The sequence below is a fragment of the Pelobates fuscus genome, chromosome 6 (assembly GCF_036172605.1).
Source record: "Pelobates fuscus isolate aPelFus1 chromosome 6, aPelFus1.pri, whole genome shotgun sequence".
NCBI lineage: Eukaryota > Metazoa > Chordata > Amphibia > Anura > Pelobatidae > Pelobates > Pelobates fuscus.
Window position 1 is genome coordinate 21,699,776 of NC_086322.1, and position 17,566 is coordinate 21,717,341.

Below are 17,566 nucleotides of genomic sequence, written 5' to 3' on the forward strand. Positions count from 1 at the left end.
CGATAGTGAATGGAACGTTTGAGGGAAAATCATTCTATTTTGGTTATTTTTGATTTCAGGACCGTCTGTGTAATTTTTAAGTGCTTTTGAATATGCACCCTCCAGCAGTTGTCTTGAGTATCCACGTTGTGCAAACTTTTCAAACATTTCTTGTACCTGGTTTGCTGCTTTTGTAGAATCAGAGTTATTTCTCAGTATTCTCATAAACTGAGATACCGGTAAAGATTTTATAAGGTTGGGTGGATGGTGACTGCTGGCGTGTAGTAGCGTGTTGCGATCAGTTTCCTTGGCAAATAAAGTATACCCCAGCTTGTTATCTTCTATGAAAATTCGAAGATCTAAGAAATCAATTTGTTGGTTGTTAATTTGATGGGTAAGTCTTACTGGTGAGTCCAGTTGGTTCAATGACCCTATCATATCATGGAGGCTTTGTTCATCACCTGTCCATATGATGAGCACGTCATCGATGTATCTTAGGTATTTCAGGATATACTGACCATATTTTTGAAGTATGTGTGTCTGTTCGTATGCATGCATATATGCATTGGCATACATGGGTGCCATAGGGGCACCCATCGATGTTCCGGATATTTGTATATAGAATGCTTTTTCGAATCGAAAATAATTAAGTGTGAGGCATAGTTCCAATAAATCAAGTATATATTCAATCGGGGGCTCTATACGTTCTTGGTACTGTGTTAGTACTTGGCGCATCGCCTGGATTCCCTCCTCATGGGGAATTATGGTGTATAAACTGCTTACGTCGATGGCTGCTAAGTAGACTCCTTGTGGGGGGAGTTCTATAGAATTTAAGGCTGCTATGACTTGCGCAGAGTCCTTAACATAGGTAGGTAATGACATTACTGGTTTTTTAAATTTTGCGTCTAACCATTTCCCTATGGGTTCTAATAGTCCCCCGATCGCCGATACAATCGGACGTCCTGGTGGGCACTCCAGATTTTTATGAACCTTAGGCACTGTATATATGATCGGGCACCGAGGGTGGGTTTCAAACAAATATTCATATTCCGTGGTGGTGAGGAAACCTGCTTCTAAGCCTCTTTGCAGCGTCTGTTGGACAACTTTACTGAATTCGTAGGTGGGGTCTATTTGCGTATATTCATAGACTCTGGTATCTTTTAGTTGTTTAAGGATTTCTTCCTTATAGTCGTCATATTGTTGGACGACTATTGCGCCTCCCTTGTCCGCTGGACGTATGGTAATGGACATGTCTTTAGCCAGGCTGTTTAAGGCTTCTCTTTCTTCTTTAGATAAATTCGGACGTCTTTGGTTCCGGGTAGTTGTAACTTTCATAGTATCAAATTTTAACATTTGTGAGAACGTTTTTAATGTAGGGTTTAGATTGGAGGGGTCAAAGGTGCTTCTCATTTTGAACTTTTCACTGTTCTCCTCACTTTGATGTTGTTGATTAGAACTTTTGAAGAAATCTGCTAAACGGAGTTTTCTGTTAAATTGAAATTGCTCAATTTCCCATTGGAATTTATTAATATTAGCAGTCGGAACAAATGAAAGTCCTTTATTAAGGAGCATAATTTCTGTAGTGGTAAGGTTCCTGGTGGATAGATTGATAATAGGGTTAACTAGCGTCTCCTTGGCGGTCGTCCCCTGTGTCCAGTGCCTTTTCCCTTTCTGTCCCCTCCTGGTGTAATTTTGATGTTTGGAGGGCGCTCTGTGCCTTGGTGGTTCCCACTTGCGGTTTCTCTCACCAGACCAAGTCCCGGTTCTAAAAAAGACGTATTGTATGATGCTGTGGTATTAGAGTAAGCCCCCTCTCTTTGCGAATCCTTGTAATCAGAGTCAGAGGCCGACTCTCCCGAAGTAAAGTCGACAGTAGATGCAATTGGTTTTCTAATTCTAGGCTTGTAGGTTCTATATGCAGGTCTGGTGTTGTCTCCTGATAGCCACCTGTATACTCTGTGCTCTGAGTAATCAGCTTGTACTTTGGTGAGTTTTTCTCTTTTGAACCTGACCAAATCGTTTTTATATTGTTTCAGATCTTCTGTTAGTTTCTGAATCAATGTATCACAGTTGGGTGCTGTTATTGTAGTTGTATGGAGTACTTCATAATTTGAAATTTTAAATTTAGTAATTTTTAATTCACGACCTACCTCCTCGATCACCACCAGCATCAGGTCCAGGGAACACTTGTTTAGTATACCAATCCACTTCCGACACACTTCAGGGTTGTTTCTTCCAATAGTTGGAACGTTCTTGATCCGAAAACCTCTAGGGATTTTTTTCATGCGGTAATAGTCGGATAAGTAAGTGGCATGTAGTTCGAGATCAATTTGTCTTTGTTTGAGTTTAAGCAGATTTCTAATAACGTCCCGAGGTTCAGTAGATACTGGTAGGTCCGAGTCCGTTTGCGGCCATAAAATAGCTGCGGCTTCTGCTTCTGTATATTGCAATACTTCTGCGTGGTCTACGTACGCTCCGGCTCTGGTCAGGAATTCCTCCATAGATCAAATCCTTGAAAACGATATAACTCTCCTGGGTCTGGTGCGTGGATTGAGCCCTGGCTTGGCGGGCTCACCGTAATCAATACAAACTGCAAATGTCCCGCACTCAATGTACCGGTCTTGTGCTTGCCTCGGTGCTGCCTCAGCCTTCAATATATTCAAATGGAAAGAGTGCACTCAAAGGTCTTCTTAAGGATATAAACGATTTATTTTGCCAAAATTTCAAAAGACATACAAGTCGACGTTTCAGTCCTCGTGGGACTTTTTTCAAGACAATGAAAGGCAGGAAAACAGTGATTTAAATATGCATTACATGTGATTTGATTGGAGAGTAGATTATATGAAAGAGAGGCTGTGCAAACGTGAAAAAGATTATTCAACTTTGAAAGTAGGGATTAACCCCTTAAGTGCCTAAAGTAAAAAAAGGCCTGACAGTGTTTGTGATTGCGGCCAAATATCTAATAATCTGCGCTCGCAGACATATTTTAAAATTCAAGGATAAGAAATAAGAAATAAGAAATACCAAGGCCACCTTAAAAATGGCTAAATGTTAACGGATCTTTTTGACTATTTTTAACAAATTTGTTAAACTATGTTAGACAATATTTTACATTTGCTACATTTTTAACATTTTTTAACACTAACATACGGTGGCTGCGTATAAATTGGAATACCCAATATAAAACGAAACTTTTGTTAAAAAAAATTTGTTAAAAATAGTCAAAAAGATCCGTAAACATTTAGCCATTTTTAAGGTGGCCTTGGTATTTCTTATTTCTTATTTCTTATCCTTGAATTTTAAAATATGTCTGCGAGCGCAGATTATTAGATATTTGGCCGCAATCACAAACACTGTCAGGCCTTTTTTTACTTTAGGCACTTAAGGGGTTAATCCCTACTTTCAAAGTTGAATAATCTTTTTCACGTTTGCACAGCCTCTCTTTCATATAATCTACTCTCCAATCAAATCACCTGTAATGCATATTTAAATCACTGTTTTCCTGCCTTTCATTGTCTTGAAAAAAGTCCCACGAGGACTGAAACGTCGACTTGTATGTCTTTTGAAATTTTGGCAAAATAAATCGTTTATATCCTTAAGAAGACCTTTGAGTGCACTCTTTCCATTTGAATATATATATATATACACACATATATATAATAATTCTATGTATATATTTATGTAATAATTTTACATAATTAGGTCATTTTATTAATTACAATTTGCGGGACCTGCCTGACAACCCAGGCCGAAAATCCAGGGAATTTAATTTGCTAGCACTATATTTAACTCTGTAACTTTCCAAGACGTCATAAAACCTGTACATGGGGGGTACTGTTTTACTCGGATGACTTTGCTGAACACAGATATTAATGTTTCAAAACAGTAAAATGTATTACAACGATGATATCGTCAGTGAAAGTGAATTTTTTTGCATTTTTCACACACAAATGGCACTTACACGGACGATATAATTGTTGTGATACGTTTTACTATTTTGAAACACTAATATTTGTGTTTAGCGAAGTCTCCTGAGTATAACAGTACCCCTCATGTACAGGTTTTATGGTGTTTTCAAAAGTTACAGAGTCACATATAAGGCTTGCGTTTCAGTTTTTTCACATTGAAATTCATCAGGTTGGTTATGTTGCCTTTGATACCGTATGGTAGCCCAGGAATGAAAATTACCCCCATGATGGCATATCATTTGCAATAGTAGACAACTCAAGGTATTGCAAATGGGGTATGTCCAGTATTTTCTAGTAGCCACTTAGTCACAAACACTGACCAAAATTGGCGTTCAAATCAGTTTTTTGCATTTTTCACACACAAACAAATATTAACACTAACTTTGGTTAGTGTTTGTGTCCATGTGGCTAATAAAAAGACTGGACATACCCCATTAGTAATACCTTGGGTTGTCTACTATTGCAACTATCGAAGGGCCTTTGGGCCGGTGATTGAAGACCGCACTGGGTCTGGATGCGTATAGTGTCCCTTTAAGCAAAATATTTTTGTTCAAAACCATAAACAGTTTATTTTCTAGTCATGTTTGTATAATAACATGAGATTGTCATGCAGAGATTGTCAAGGTATACACTGCCTGTTTTCCCTGGGACCGTTATATTGGGAAACAAATTAACATTCTACTCTAGAAACACCCTAAGAGTGCTCTAATATTTTTTCTCTCTCTAGATAAACCTCTCGAACCAGAGGTTGTGACACCATCAACAATATTGGAAGGAAAATCAGTGAATTTTCTGTGTACCACTCCATACTACTGCCCAGATGGCTCAGTCACTCTGGAGTGGCAGGACTTTGCTACAGATAGATCATTCCTGTCACGATCCATACAGCTGGACACATCCAAAGTACTTATGAGAGAGACCCTCACAACCACCTTTACTTGGCAGGAAGACAAGAAGACAATCCGTTGTGCCTTGGCAATTGGAAACCAGAAGACTGTGAATGAAGTTGTCCTTAATGTCCAGTGCAAGTTGCCTATGTTATATAACATATGTTATGTGATAATTATATATTATTAATAAAGCCCAAACTCACTGGTAATAGGTGAGGGCCGGGGTCGGGACATCAGGCCCCCAATATATATTTAGTGGAGCCCCCAAACCGTATATTATTAATAAAGCCTTCACCCATCGCTTATAGGGTGGAGCTGGGACATTCACCCACCATGCAGGGGTGGGTGCGGGGTTCAGAGATAAGGATGTCTCCTCTCTCTTGTTTTTTTTTTTTAAATGTTATAGCCCCCACCCACTTGCCACAGGTGGGGTTCATAGCGGGGTGTACAGTGATCTATCCACCCCACTTTTTTAATTATAAGTGTCCCATCCAAAGCCCACGGGAGTGTGCATGGGTGGATTTAAACCCCCCGTTATTTTACAGGCCCAATCCCTATCAAGCAATGGGGCACCAATAGCTGTCCAGTTAGTTTTAAATATTTACTAGATATGTCATGGCAGGTTTAAAACTTCCTTTATAGTAATATGGGGATCTTTTTGACACCAATAGGCTTATTTACTTTATTTATTGAGGTGACTGGCTAGCATATAATTAATCCTTGCATTACCAAGGGTTTTTAACTGATTGTCCCCAGTGGGCAAATAGTACTTCAAATTATTAATTCACTTGGAAAACGCGCATTCTGACAGATGAATTCAGTACCAAATTTTATTAAAACTGGTGCTTAGTGAATATTCAGAATCCAGTACTTTGTATAGGATTCAGATGTGAAAGCACTGATTTTAATCAGGACATCTGGTGTTTAATAAATAATTATGCTTTGGTCATAAAATGGTACATAAAGTTTAGTAGTGTTCCCTGGTTTAGTTCCTAAGTCACCGGAGTTTAGAACCATGATAAATTTACTTTAAGAAAAAACAATACAAAGAAATTAAAAAAGTAAGGTTAGAACATTTGCAGATAAATAGGACAGTGCACTAATAAACCAATGATTCTCCACAAACAATGTGGAAGTGCAGGTTAAATCCATCTACCCAGTTCTGTCGATTTATGAGATTAACTTAATGTTCGTTAGTGTTAGTTACAATTCACAACACATTGATGGCTGATAACCCTCTAATCCTATGTGAGCCTTAACTTCAGCCCTCCAAGACCTACCTCTAAGAGACCTTTAACCATAAATAAATCCCAAGTCCCTCTAATGCTACCATATATATCTGTAGTTTAAAGGGAAACTCCAGTGCCAGGAAAACGATCCGTTTTCCTGGCACTGGAGGGTCCCTCTCCCTCCCACCCCCCAATCCCCGTTACTGAAGGGGTGAAAACCCCTCCAGTCACTTACCTGAGGCAGCGGCGATGTCCCTCGCCGCTGTCTCCTCCTCCGCGACGCTACTCCCTGTTCTTCCGTCGGCCGGTGGGCGAGACTGATCCCGCCCACCGGCCGAGGAGACCTAATGCGCATGCGCATTACGTCTCCCCATAGGAAAGCATTGAAAACGAATTTCAATGCTTTCCCATGGGGATTTGAGCGACGCTGGAGGTCCTCACACAGCGTGAGGACGTCCAGCGACGCTCTAGCACAGGTTTCCTGTGCTATAGAGCAGGAAGTTCCCTCTAGTGGCTGTCTAATAGACAGCCACTAGAGGTGGAGTTAACCCTGCAAGGTAATTATTGCAGTTTATAAAAAACTGCAATAATTACACTTGCAGGGTTAGGAGTAGTGGGAGTTGGCACCCAGACCACTCCAATGGGCAGAAGTGGTCTGGGTGCCTGGAGTGTCCCTTTAATACAGGGTGACATACAAGGAGGAGGGAAATAGCTTTAGTTTAACAAATTTCCATCCATCAAGTACTGCACTAGAAACATCAATTACATGGTATGCTCAATACTAGATATATTATAGTGATCTTTATTCTTGGCTTGTAACTATGACAAGATATGTAGTTTCTTCCTAAATCTACATTACTGTAGAAGACAGACACAGGAGGTTGAGAGCTTTTCCTTTCCTTTCCTAGAGAAATGTTGGTGAGTGCTTAAGATTACTAATGTAGTTCTGATTGTTTGTTTTTCTCGTTGAGTTTATCCTAAGATTGCACCATATTCCTTTTCTCTTCCAGACTCTCCGAAGGAAGTGAATGTTCTAATCACATCTCCGAGCAGTAACATTAAACAGGGCGACACAGTGACACTGACATGCCAGGTTAAAAGCAGCAATCCAGCTGTCAGCAGCTACACCTGGTATAAGAATGGAGACATGTTCTCTACAGAGCAGTACATTTACTTTCACAGTATTTCCAGAACTGATTTTGGAGAATTCCGCTGTGAGGTGCAGAATTCTATTGGAAAGGTGTCATCCGAAACAGTCCAACTTACTGTATTCTGTGAGTAATATATTAGAAGTAATAAACAACAACGTGTTTAAGCAGCTAAAGCACATTCAATTCACTGACCTAGAATGAAACAGAAAACCGAGGACCACGTTGTTACCTTTCTATGGGTCTTCACCATATGCTTGCTTTCATGCTGCTTGTCTGTAGATGGTAGAATCAGGGAGTAGAGAACTAAGGTCTATGGTAGGATATCTTATCAGAATAGCTCTCTAGTTTGAACTACCCCTTTCACACACGAAACAGCAAAGTGGTCTGGAGCTGAAAGTTTTAATGGGCCTAAAAGTAAAATAGAAGAACACCCCAATCACTATAACCACTACAAACCACTATAATTTCATTTAAGAGAAAACAGGGGTCTGGCTGCATTCTCCTGAATATGCATAAATAGGGTGCTGTTGGGAGCCAATTTATACAATAAAAAAAAGAAAATCCAGCGCACTCCATTATCCCCTCTACAGCAACTATAATTTAATTTAACACACTTAAAATATATAATAATTGCCTCAAACAAATGTACCTACTATGTGCTTTAAATGTGAATGGTCACTGAGGAAGTCCAAGGCAAATTAACATTTTTTAGGACCTGATTGGTGCCAAATATGTCTAGAATCAAAATAAATTTAGAAACATAGAAACATAGAATGTGACGGCAGATAAGAACCATTCGGCCCATCTAGCCTGCCCAATATTTTGAAATACTTTTATTAGTCCCTGGCCTTATCTTATAGCTAGGATAGTCTTATGCCTATCCCACGCATGCTTAAACTCCTTTACTGTGTTTACCTCTACCACTTCGGGGCCAATACAAACCATTGTGTGGAAATCTATTCACAAACCGGACTTTACATAGGACACGAGGCCATGCGTTTAGACTGGAAGAAAGAAGATTTCGTCTAAGGCAAAGGAAAGGTTTTTTTACTGTAAGAACAATCAGGATGTGGAATTCTCTGCCTGAAGAAGTGGTTTTATCAGAGTCCATACAGATGTTCAAACAGCTACTAGATGCATACTTGCAAAGACAGAATATTCAAGGATATAATCTTTCAATGTAGGGTAATAACTGCTTGATTCAAGGATAAATCTGACTGCCATTCTGGGGTCAAGAAGGAATTTTTTGTCCTAGCTTGTTGCAAAATTGTGCTTCAAACTGGGTTTTTTTTTTTTTGTTTTTTTTTGGGTTTTTTTTTGCCTTTTGTATCAACAGCAAAAAACAGGTGTGAGGAAGGCTGAACTTGATGGACGCAAGTCTCTTTTCAGCTATCTAACTATGTAACTATGTAACTTCAGCTGGAAGTCTATTCCATGCATCCACTACCCTCTCAGTAAAGTAATACTCCCTGATATTATTTTTAAACCTTTGTCCCTCTAATTTAAGACACTAATTCCTTATAATCCACACCAGAGCAAATCATTCCACTCAATATTTACTTGTGGATTCTTTTACAATGACTAAAAATCTACAGTTACATCCCAGATGAATTGATTAATTTGAGTGTGGATTAAAAAGAATAATTTTCAAACTGCTCCAAATTAGTTTTTGATAGTTTTCACAACGTTTTTCTGTTTTTCACAACATTTCGTTAGATGACACAATTAAGTAATCTCACCACAGCCTCAAATTAATATTTTCGAATACGTTTTTCAAATTGGTTAATATTTTTGGATAAATTTTTAATATTATTTTTTTTTCAATATATTAAAATATAAAAAAAATATATAATACACAAACTATATATCAATAAATCAAAAAATATCAAAATAATAAAATATATTCTTCAAAATATTACATTGTTTTAAAAGTTAATTAAATAATATTAAATCGAGGACCACTAAAGACATTAACACTGTATTGGACAGCTTAATCCAGATATTATTCATGACCGCTAAATATCTTGAGGTTCATGTTCAAACCGCAAAGGAATATGTTGAATTTATTTTGTGAATTTGTATTTCTAACATTTTAATATTTTTTTTGAATAAAAGCTGCAAAAACCATGGTAACTCCGTCATCGGAGGTCAGAGAAGGGGAGACAGTGACTTTAGCATGTGACACTCCTAGTGTCAGACCTGAGGAGATCCACTACAGTTGGTTTAAGAACAATGTTCAGATGAAAGAAGAAATGGCGAGATCTCTGGCGTTCCATGACATCACTACTGCTGATGCTGGCTATTACTTCTGCAAAATAGAGAATGATAATGGCAGTGACTCCTCTCCTCCCATTACATTGAACATCTTGTGTAAGTTTTAAGGCTGTCTGTAGAAAAATTAAAAAATTAAATTATAATTCTACTTGATAATTCTTTATATGTATGTATATTCTTCTTTTGTCTGGTAAAGAGGCCCAACTTTTATCATATACATACACATGTTCTTTGGCGTCACATCAATTATAATGCAATCAGAATTTCCTGGCTTTTCTTTTAAAAACAGATTTATTAATCTTGCATTACGAATACAAAGTCAGTTCTTACAGTGCCATTGATGTTAAATTGGTCAATAGCTAGTAATTATTTGCTGGACTTCAGAGTGTTGATGTTCTGTGTGTCATTGTATCTATCTTACCATATAATACATTATATATATATATATATATATATATATATATATATATATATATATATATATATATATATATATACCACCAAAGTGGATGTGACAGCAATACAAAGTTAAAGCTATTGCTACAATATTCCTGTTGGGCATTCTAATAACTATAGTAAGTCATCCATGTGTTCAGAAATAGAAAAGAGCTTGCAACATGCATTATCAGTTGTTCATGCAAATCGAGATCAACCATCCCTTAGTATGAAATGAAAGAAACATTTACAAAAAATAGAATATTATACACTGTCTGTATAAAACATTTTCCCCACTGTCCAGCTAAATTGGTAATGTCATATTTGTGTCTGTCTTCATAACTACAATGCTATTAGGGGAACACTGCAAGTTTGGGGGCAGGTATATTATTTGCCAACGGGTGCTAGGAATTATCCAGTAAGCCAATTTTGTTTGTTGTAGCACATTTGGGATATAAAACCAGTAATTACTAAAAGAAAACTCAACATTTCAGGGTTATTTACTAAAGTATTGATTGCTAGAACTTCAATATAAATTTAGAGTGAATTTCAAATTTTAGGACAAAGTTACAAAATAGTTGGGTTTTTTTTGGCTAGTTTTGCTATTTTGATCTAAATTTGGAAACTCTTTTTGAATTCCTGACAATTTCCATTTTAAGGAATAACTCTGTCAGTTCAGGCAGTATTAAATACCATCAATATTTTGGGTTTCCCATTTATGTTCAAATAATAATAAATAAAATAAAATGACATAAAAAATACATAAATGCTTCCAGTTTGCTTTGTTCTCAAATTTGAAATTCTCTTTCAATTCCTGACATCAGTGAAACCACAATCAGCACTGTGGGAAAGGGTCTGATCTGAAGCCCTGATTACCTGCCATTTCTATTGTTTTCTATGTTTCCATGTTTTTTATGTTTAAACCATAGATGCTCCAAGAGTGCCAACACTCACCTCGTTTCTGGAGACTCAGGAAGGGAAACTGGCCATTATACACTGCTTTGTAGACAGCAATCCACCTTCTGAGCTAATGCTGTACAAGGAAGGAGACTTGATCGCCACCTCCACCTCTCCCAGTGCCCCAAATCTAAGGCTCAGCTTGACTTCCGCATGGAATTCCATCCAGCTGAAGATACAGAAAGTGATATTGTCCGATGAAGGAACATACAGTTGCTTAGCTAAAAACACTATTGGAAATTCAACATCAAGTCTTCATTTCATTGTAGAAAGTCAGTGCCAAACACTTTAAATATTTACATATTACAGGATATTCCCATTGTGTCATGAGTTCAACACTGAAAATAATGTGCAGTAATATCCAGATAAGAATGTTATTTGAAAATATTAAGCTCATACATGTCCCAGTTTGCTCAATTTTAGCAGTAGTTACAATCTAAGCTATAACTGCTACCATTTTAAATCTAAATTTAAAAATGAACTGGTTTGCGTAGCTTCAGTAGTCCTTTAACTCATGCACCGCCCTAACTATAACCCTAATTATTTATAGTGCATTGTGGAAAAATAATGCCATATCAGATGTTTATAAAGTACTCTTGGTTAATACCTTCATTAGTATATCTATATAAACAAAAAACATGATTTAGTTTCCATCACATTATCAAATATTACCATCATAATTGTACCCATATTTTCTATCTTCATAGCTGCCAGAGTAATAATAACTCCAGCTGAAGAAATAGAAGAGGGGAAAGCGGTCACCCTTACATGTCTGGCAACACGAAACTCTCAAACAGGACTGACCTATACCTGGTACAAGAATAACCAATGGCTAAAAGAAGATTTAGTAGAGAAAACACTTTCTATTCCGTGTTTGTCAAGGAATGATGCTGGCTCTTATCACTGCAAAGTCCAAAATAGTGAAGGAAGTAGCAGCTCTCCTTCACGCATGCTGCATGTGCTATGTGAGTAAATTTCATATTTCCCTAAATTTACAACTTGCTTCATTTTTATTTGTTTTTGTAATTACTTAATAGAAAAATCACCAAGCATTTGCTTAGATTTAGAGGAGTATCCATCGGAAGAGAAATGTGTGTTCATTATTTGACCCCTTCACTACTGAGCACTTTTTGATTAAAAAATATTTGTATAACATTTATTTGAATGTATATCTAGCATATAAACATGCTGCTTTGATCTCAGAAATTATTAACAGTGAATAGGGAGCAATGCCTATTATACTAATGTCGATACCACATATTGTACTGGATGGTTAAACAAAATGGACATACACGTTTGGTATAACATTGTTGAACGTTGTTATAAAATAAAGGTCTTCTTATTTTTGGTGGAAAAATATTGGATGAAGTAGAAGAAAATATATATCAGTGATTATATATTTTACCTGCTTTGCTAATCATTTGTTTTCTTGCAGATCCACCTGGTGATCTCTCACTAACATCCCTTGTGGCAACACAAGATGGAATTTTGGCCATCGTACATTGTTCTGTGGTCAGTGAGCCTCATTCAGAGATTTTCATTTATAAAAAAGATATATTATTGGCTTCCAGCACAATGGTTCTTCCAGATAAAAGATACAATGTTTCACCATCTACCAATTCCTTAAAACTGGAGATTCAGAATGTTCTTGTTGAAGATGAAGGAACTTACACATGCTTTGCCAATAACACATATGGCCATGCCACTGGATCATTGGAGTTTACTGCTGAGAGTAAGTAAAAAAAAATCTTAATTGGTCTATCCAACTCACTTACTGCTACATGTCTTCTTTTTAGTCTCATCACAGAACATTCCTCCCAACTCCTATTAATGGGATATGCCATATGAAGGCATTTATGCTGAGACACTTGCTAGTGATGTCTCATCTAAAATTAATGCACCTAAAAAAAAACTAAAATAACAAATTACATCTTTAGTGTAACTCCAGCCGAAATATCCATGGACACAGGGTGGTATGGCATTAAGTTCTCTGCCTCCAGATATAAAGCTTTATGTGGGAAAAACTGGGCCAAACAGGGATGCCAGATAACATGTGATGGACATACACCACGGGGGGGGAGGGGGGTATAAAAAGACAGAACTTGTGGGGTCATTCAGAACCTAAGGGAGCATGCTGAGTTACAGTCAATGTCAGCAAGCGAGTATGAAGCTCACTCTTGGCAGCAACGAGGAGCATAAGAGGAATCCCATACACCAGGCATGTGAGGGAAAGTTACCAGTGATCTGCACAAATCGAAAGGGCAAACAAAATGCCCCATTGTGCTAAAAGAGGGGTTGTAACCGCTGGTGGTTCCCTTATTTACCACTATAACTTCTTAAAGCATAGATTTTAGCAGGGTTAATCGTAATGCTATATTAGTCATAATATTATATAGTTAGTAAGAGTTCCTCTATTTAATATATATAAATAATTGAGAATACAATTTAAAATAGGGATTGTCTTGGAAGCAATAAAGTTTTTTCTTTTTAAAAATGTATTAAATATAAATATAGACAGATAAAAACGTAATAATACATTATAATAATAATTTACAACAGAGTTTCTAAGATTAAAGTAAATGCTTACAATATCAGTAAAATGGAATAACATACCCTCTTGAACAAGTCAACCTCTCAGTCATGATAAAATGGTGCAGTGTCTCTGTTTTCAAAATCTCTCCTCTGTGTCTTAATATTAATAAGTTTGTATATTTATAGCTTATATTTTCAATTAGGTCATGTTAGGACCTTCCTTAATTTTGCAAAAGATACATAGCCATGACTAGGTCATTTCACATGGGAACATCTTGAATATGTTTAGACTCAATCTTAAGGGTACACATGCCATGGGAAATTCTCTGACTTGGGGAACTCCACTAACTTAGGACAAGATGGTGGTCTAAAGTCTGAACACCATATTCACTGAATATGGGTAAGAGGTTATGTATTAAATAAACATTGTATAAAAACAGTAAGTTACATTTTTAACAAATTGTCAGTTTATACAATTTCTTAAAGACGAAGTACACAGTTTAAGAAATACTTAATACTTAATTCTATGTTTCTATGTTTTCATTCTAATGCTGTAATATTTGCATCTGCCTGTAACAGGGTGATCCAAGCCCATTTGGCTCTGGAAAAACACATGCCATGCAAAAGCAGCATGCACGTCTTGGACAATACAAGTTCCATAATTTGTTGTCCCCTGTGATAGATGAATATTATTTATCTTATGACCGTCATAAGCTGCCCCACCTTGTCAATCCCTCCCAAATGAAGAATCAAAGTCCTAAATAATATTGTGAGCCTCTATATCTCCTCTCTTATCTACAAATACTCTTCCAAACACACAATGTGCTCTAACATAAACAACAAATCTCTTCTTCTACTAACATTTCTCCACCACTTCTGACTTTCTGGATTTAGGTTCTTGAATTCCTTTTTTCTTATTTTTTAAATCCCATTATAACCCGTAATGTTAAGAAACTCTCCTTTTACCCCTAGAATAATCTTCTATACAGATTCTTAAAAATGACTAGTTAACTTAATTTTAATCCACATATACACTATACATGTGGACCATGGACCCAGTTATATCAAATATTATGTCTAGAGATATTTCCAAATGTTCCCTTTTTCTTATGTTACATTGTGTATAACAAAAGCTAGTCCCCAAAATCTGAATTCAGTGAACATCGAGTAGCATTTACTTTATGTTGTCCCACTATTTATGTTGTCGGTCCTACAATGGAGAAAATTGTAACACATTTGTCCTTTCGTCTTTCCTTTCAACATAGCTGCCAAAATAATTGTCTTTCCATCTTCAGAAGTACTTGAGGGGATGGCTGTGAACTTAACTTGTGTTCTGAAAAGTACTTCAAATGAAGACTCCTACTTATACACATGGTATAAAAATGGTGCTTTGTACTCCCAAGGGTCCGAGAATTTTATCGAATTATTGCAAGTTTTGAGTTCAAATTCTGGTTCCTACTACTGCAAAGTGCAGAACAATGAGAACAGCAAAAACTCAGCCTCTGTCAGCCTTACTGTCCTATGTGAGTACAATCTTACCACTTCTCTAAGATGATGTACCCTTAACAGGTAGGATGTGGCAATTCAAATACAGATTATCATGGGTGACTCAATGGCTTGTCAACTAACACTGTGTGTTGTAAGAACATATACAGGGTAAGTATAAACTCCAGCGATTAATCCCCATTACTCTTATTTTTTTATTGTATTTAATATGCATATACAAATTCAATCCATATTGTATAATGTATTAAAATATTCTATAAAACATACTACAATCTGCATATTCTATAGACTCAGTTGAGCATAGCAAAAAGCCACATGGATGAAAACTATATTAGGTCATCTGATACGGCACTGTAATTCATTTACAATAGCTATCTTTCTCATGGACACATGAAGGTAACTTAGAGTTTTAATAAAAAGATAAATAATAAAAAGGTTTGTCAGGAATATCTTAGTGTGCTTGATAAAAAAAAACAAAAAAAAACAGCTATAGTAATTTGTAATCATTTGTGGATCTCACTGGACTAGTGCTAGACCTCCAAATGGTGCAAATAATAAATTAATAACATAACCATGATCCAGCACCTTTTCACATTGTAATTATATTGTTGTTCAGCCCTATATTTCAATGGTAGTGTGTTGGGGGGAGGGAGGGAGCAAGGAGACGCAGAGGAACTTACTTAAAGTGCAATCTTGCACCAGAAAGTGCTAATTTTGCCAACTATCCCATCGATTGTGAAAGTAATCTACCAGTTTATTATCAGAAAGTTTATAAGAGGTAGTCTTAAGGTCTTTTGTGTTAGAGATTTTAGCAATTACTTTTGACACATTTGCTTTTCCACATTGCAGCAACGCATATTTTGGTTGCTATAAGTATATGAATAATCAGTCGTCTTATGTTGGGGGATTCCACTAGGGAATATATGCAAAAGATAAGTGGCCTGTAGCAGTGATATTTCGTACCCAGCCCCCTCTTTAATCAAACTTTTAATTGAATTCCATTAAGCAGAGAGAAATGTGCAACTCCAGAAAATATGGCTCATAAAGCCCACCTCCATATTACATCTCCAACATGCTGATGTTATCCCTGTGTACATATTAGAGAGGCGCTGGGGCGTTAACTACCACCTCATCCAAATTTTATTCATAGCTCCTATATGATCGTAGATTTTTTACTTTAAAATGCTCTGCGTACAGTACAACATTTTTATTCTTACCAGCACCAGAGAGCAGGCAGTAAACTAGTTAATGACTGTTGTAGTTCCATTGTAGGGATTAATGTTCCTTGATTTTTTTTTATTCTTTATATTTTTCTGTACTTTTTATATTTCCTGGACTCCCAAAGAGTTAAGTACTGTATTCCTTTCTTTGTTAACTTGAACTCAAATGTCTAATGTGTAGTATCCCCCCTGTATCGTAATGGCTAAAGACGGTCAAAGGGTAATTTAACTTTTGGCAATTTTCACTGTGACAATGCTCACGGTAATGGCAGTAATACAGCAACTGTATGGTTGTGTTGACACATCAGGTATTGAATGAGTTAATCACGTCTAGTGTATTTTACACATGTTTGAAATTAATGGGTTCATGACTATGGCATTAAACTATTCAGATAAATCACTGTTGTTGTGTGGAGACTCAATTAATAAATATTTTATCTTTGCTGCACAGACGCCCCAAGACACATCAAGCTCAAGTCCTTTCTGGATACAGAAGAAGGCAAAGTGGCTTCAATTCACTGCACTGTAGACAGCTACCCCCACTCTCGGATGTATCTCTATTTAGGGAGTGAACTGGTGGCTTCCAATGTGAATCGTACATCTTTTAATGAACACCACAGTGTTTCTTTATCAAACAATGAATTGCGTTTGGATATAAAGAATGTCAAACTAGAACATGAAGGGAAGTATACCTGCACCTCAACAAATAATATCGGGTCTGCGTCTGAGTCCGTATATTTTAAAGTACAAAGTAAGTTTGTTTTCTAATAAATCCAAGTCTCATTATTTAGATTATCTGTTTTGTAATGAGAAAGTCTAGTATTCAGACAGGAAAGTTCTAGTCTATCAAACAGAGTGTGTAAACTCACCAAATAGATTAGAAGTCCTACAGAGACTTGGTGAATAAGGTATGCAAGGGTAAGTTGGGGGGAACACGTGGTGCATTTCACACAGATATTTCTGCTTTCCAGGCAGATTTGTTCTGTCGGCAAGTCCAGTAGATTATTTTTATAGTTGCCCAACCAACAAGCTTGTTAACAGTACGTGTGGCTGTTATGTGAACCCTCCATGTGTAACTGCTAGGGACCAAAGGAGTTCATGCACACTCCAATGTAGTTGGGCAAGGCCTCGACCATACTTGCGTCATTTCTGTGTCTCACAGGGATCCTTGCCTTATTTCTGTTGTCGATCTTTCAACTGTTATCAACTCTGAACAAGGACACTGTCCTACTAGCTCTATTCATCTCCATACTGGCATTTACTAATTTGCATGTTTTGGAGACACAGTAATGTCCCTCTTTGTCCAATTAAAATATTTGGAGGCATTTAATAGTCCCAAATAACTCAATAAATATTTATATTAATATTAGCATAATACCTGACGATATTTAATCTAGTTTGGCAATTAGCACGTTTCTAAGGTAA

The 17,566-nt window shown here is 36.8% G+C and overlaps 2 protein-coding genes across 2 annotated transcripts in view; both read left to right on the top strand.

The window, feature by feature from the left end:
- Positions 1–17,566, top strand: part of LOC134566013 (uncharacterized) — a 610,813-nt gene that overhangs the window by 100,913 nt on the left and 492,334 nt on the right. The gene's annotated exons all lie outside the window — the stretch shown is intronic.
- The window catches only part of SIGLEC1 (sialic acid binding Ig like lectin 1), a 51,223-nt gene that overhangs the window by 13,716 nt on the left and 19,941 nt on the right, over positions 1–17,566 (top strand). Inside the window, exons 4-11 of the mRNA XM_063457552.1 lie at positions 4,675–4,971; positions 7,077–7,340; positions 9,333–9,587; positions 10,856–11,155; positions 11,591–11,848; positions 12,319–12,615; positions 14,681–14,938; positions 16,593–16,892. Of these exons, the coding sequence (XP_063313622.1) occupies positions 4,675–4,971; positions 7,077–7,340; positions 9,333–9,587; positions 10,856–11,155; positions 11,591–11,848; positions 12,319–12,615; positions 14,681–14,938; positions 16,593–16,892 (2,229 nt within the window). The remainder of the gene's footprint in view (positions 1–4,674; positions 4,972–7,076; positions 7,341–9,332; positions 9,588–10,855; positions 11,156–11,590; positions 11,849–12,318; positions 12,616–14,680; positions 14,939–16,592; positions 16,893–17,566) is intronic.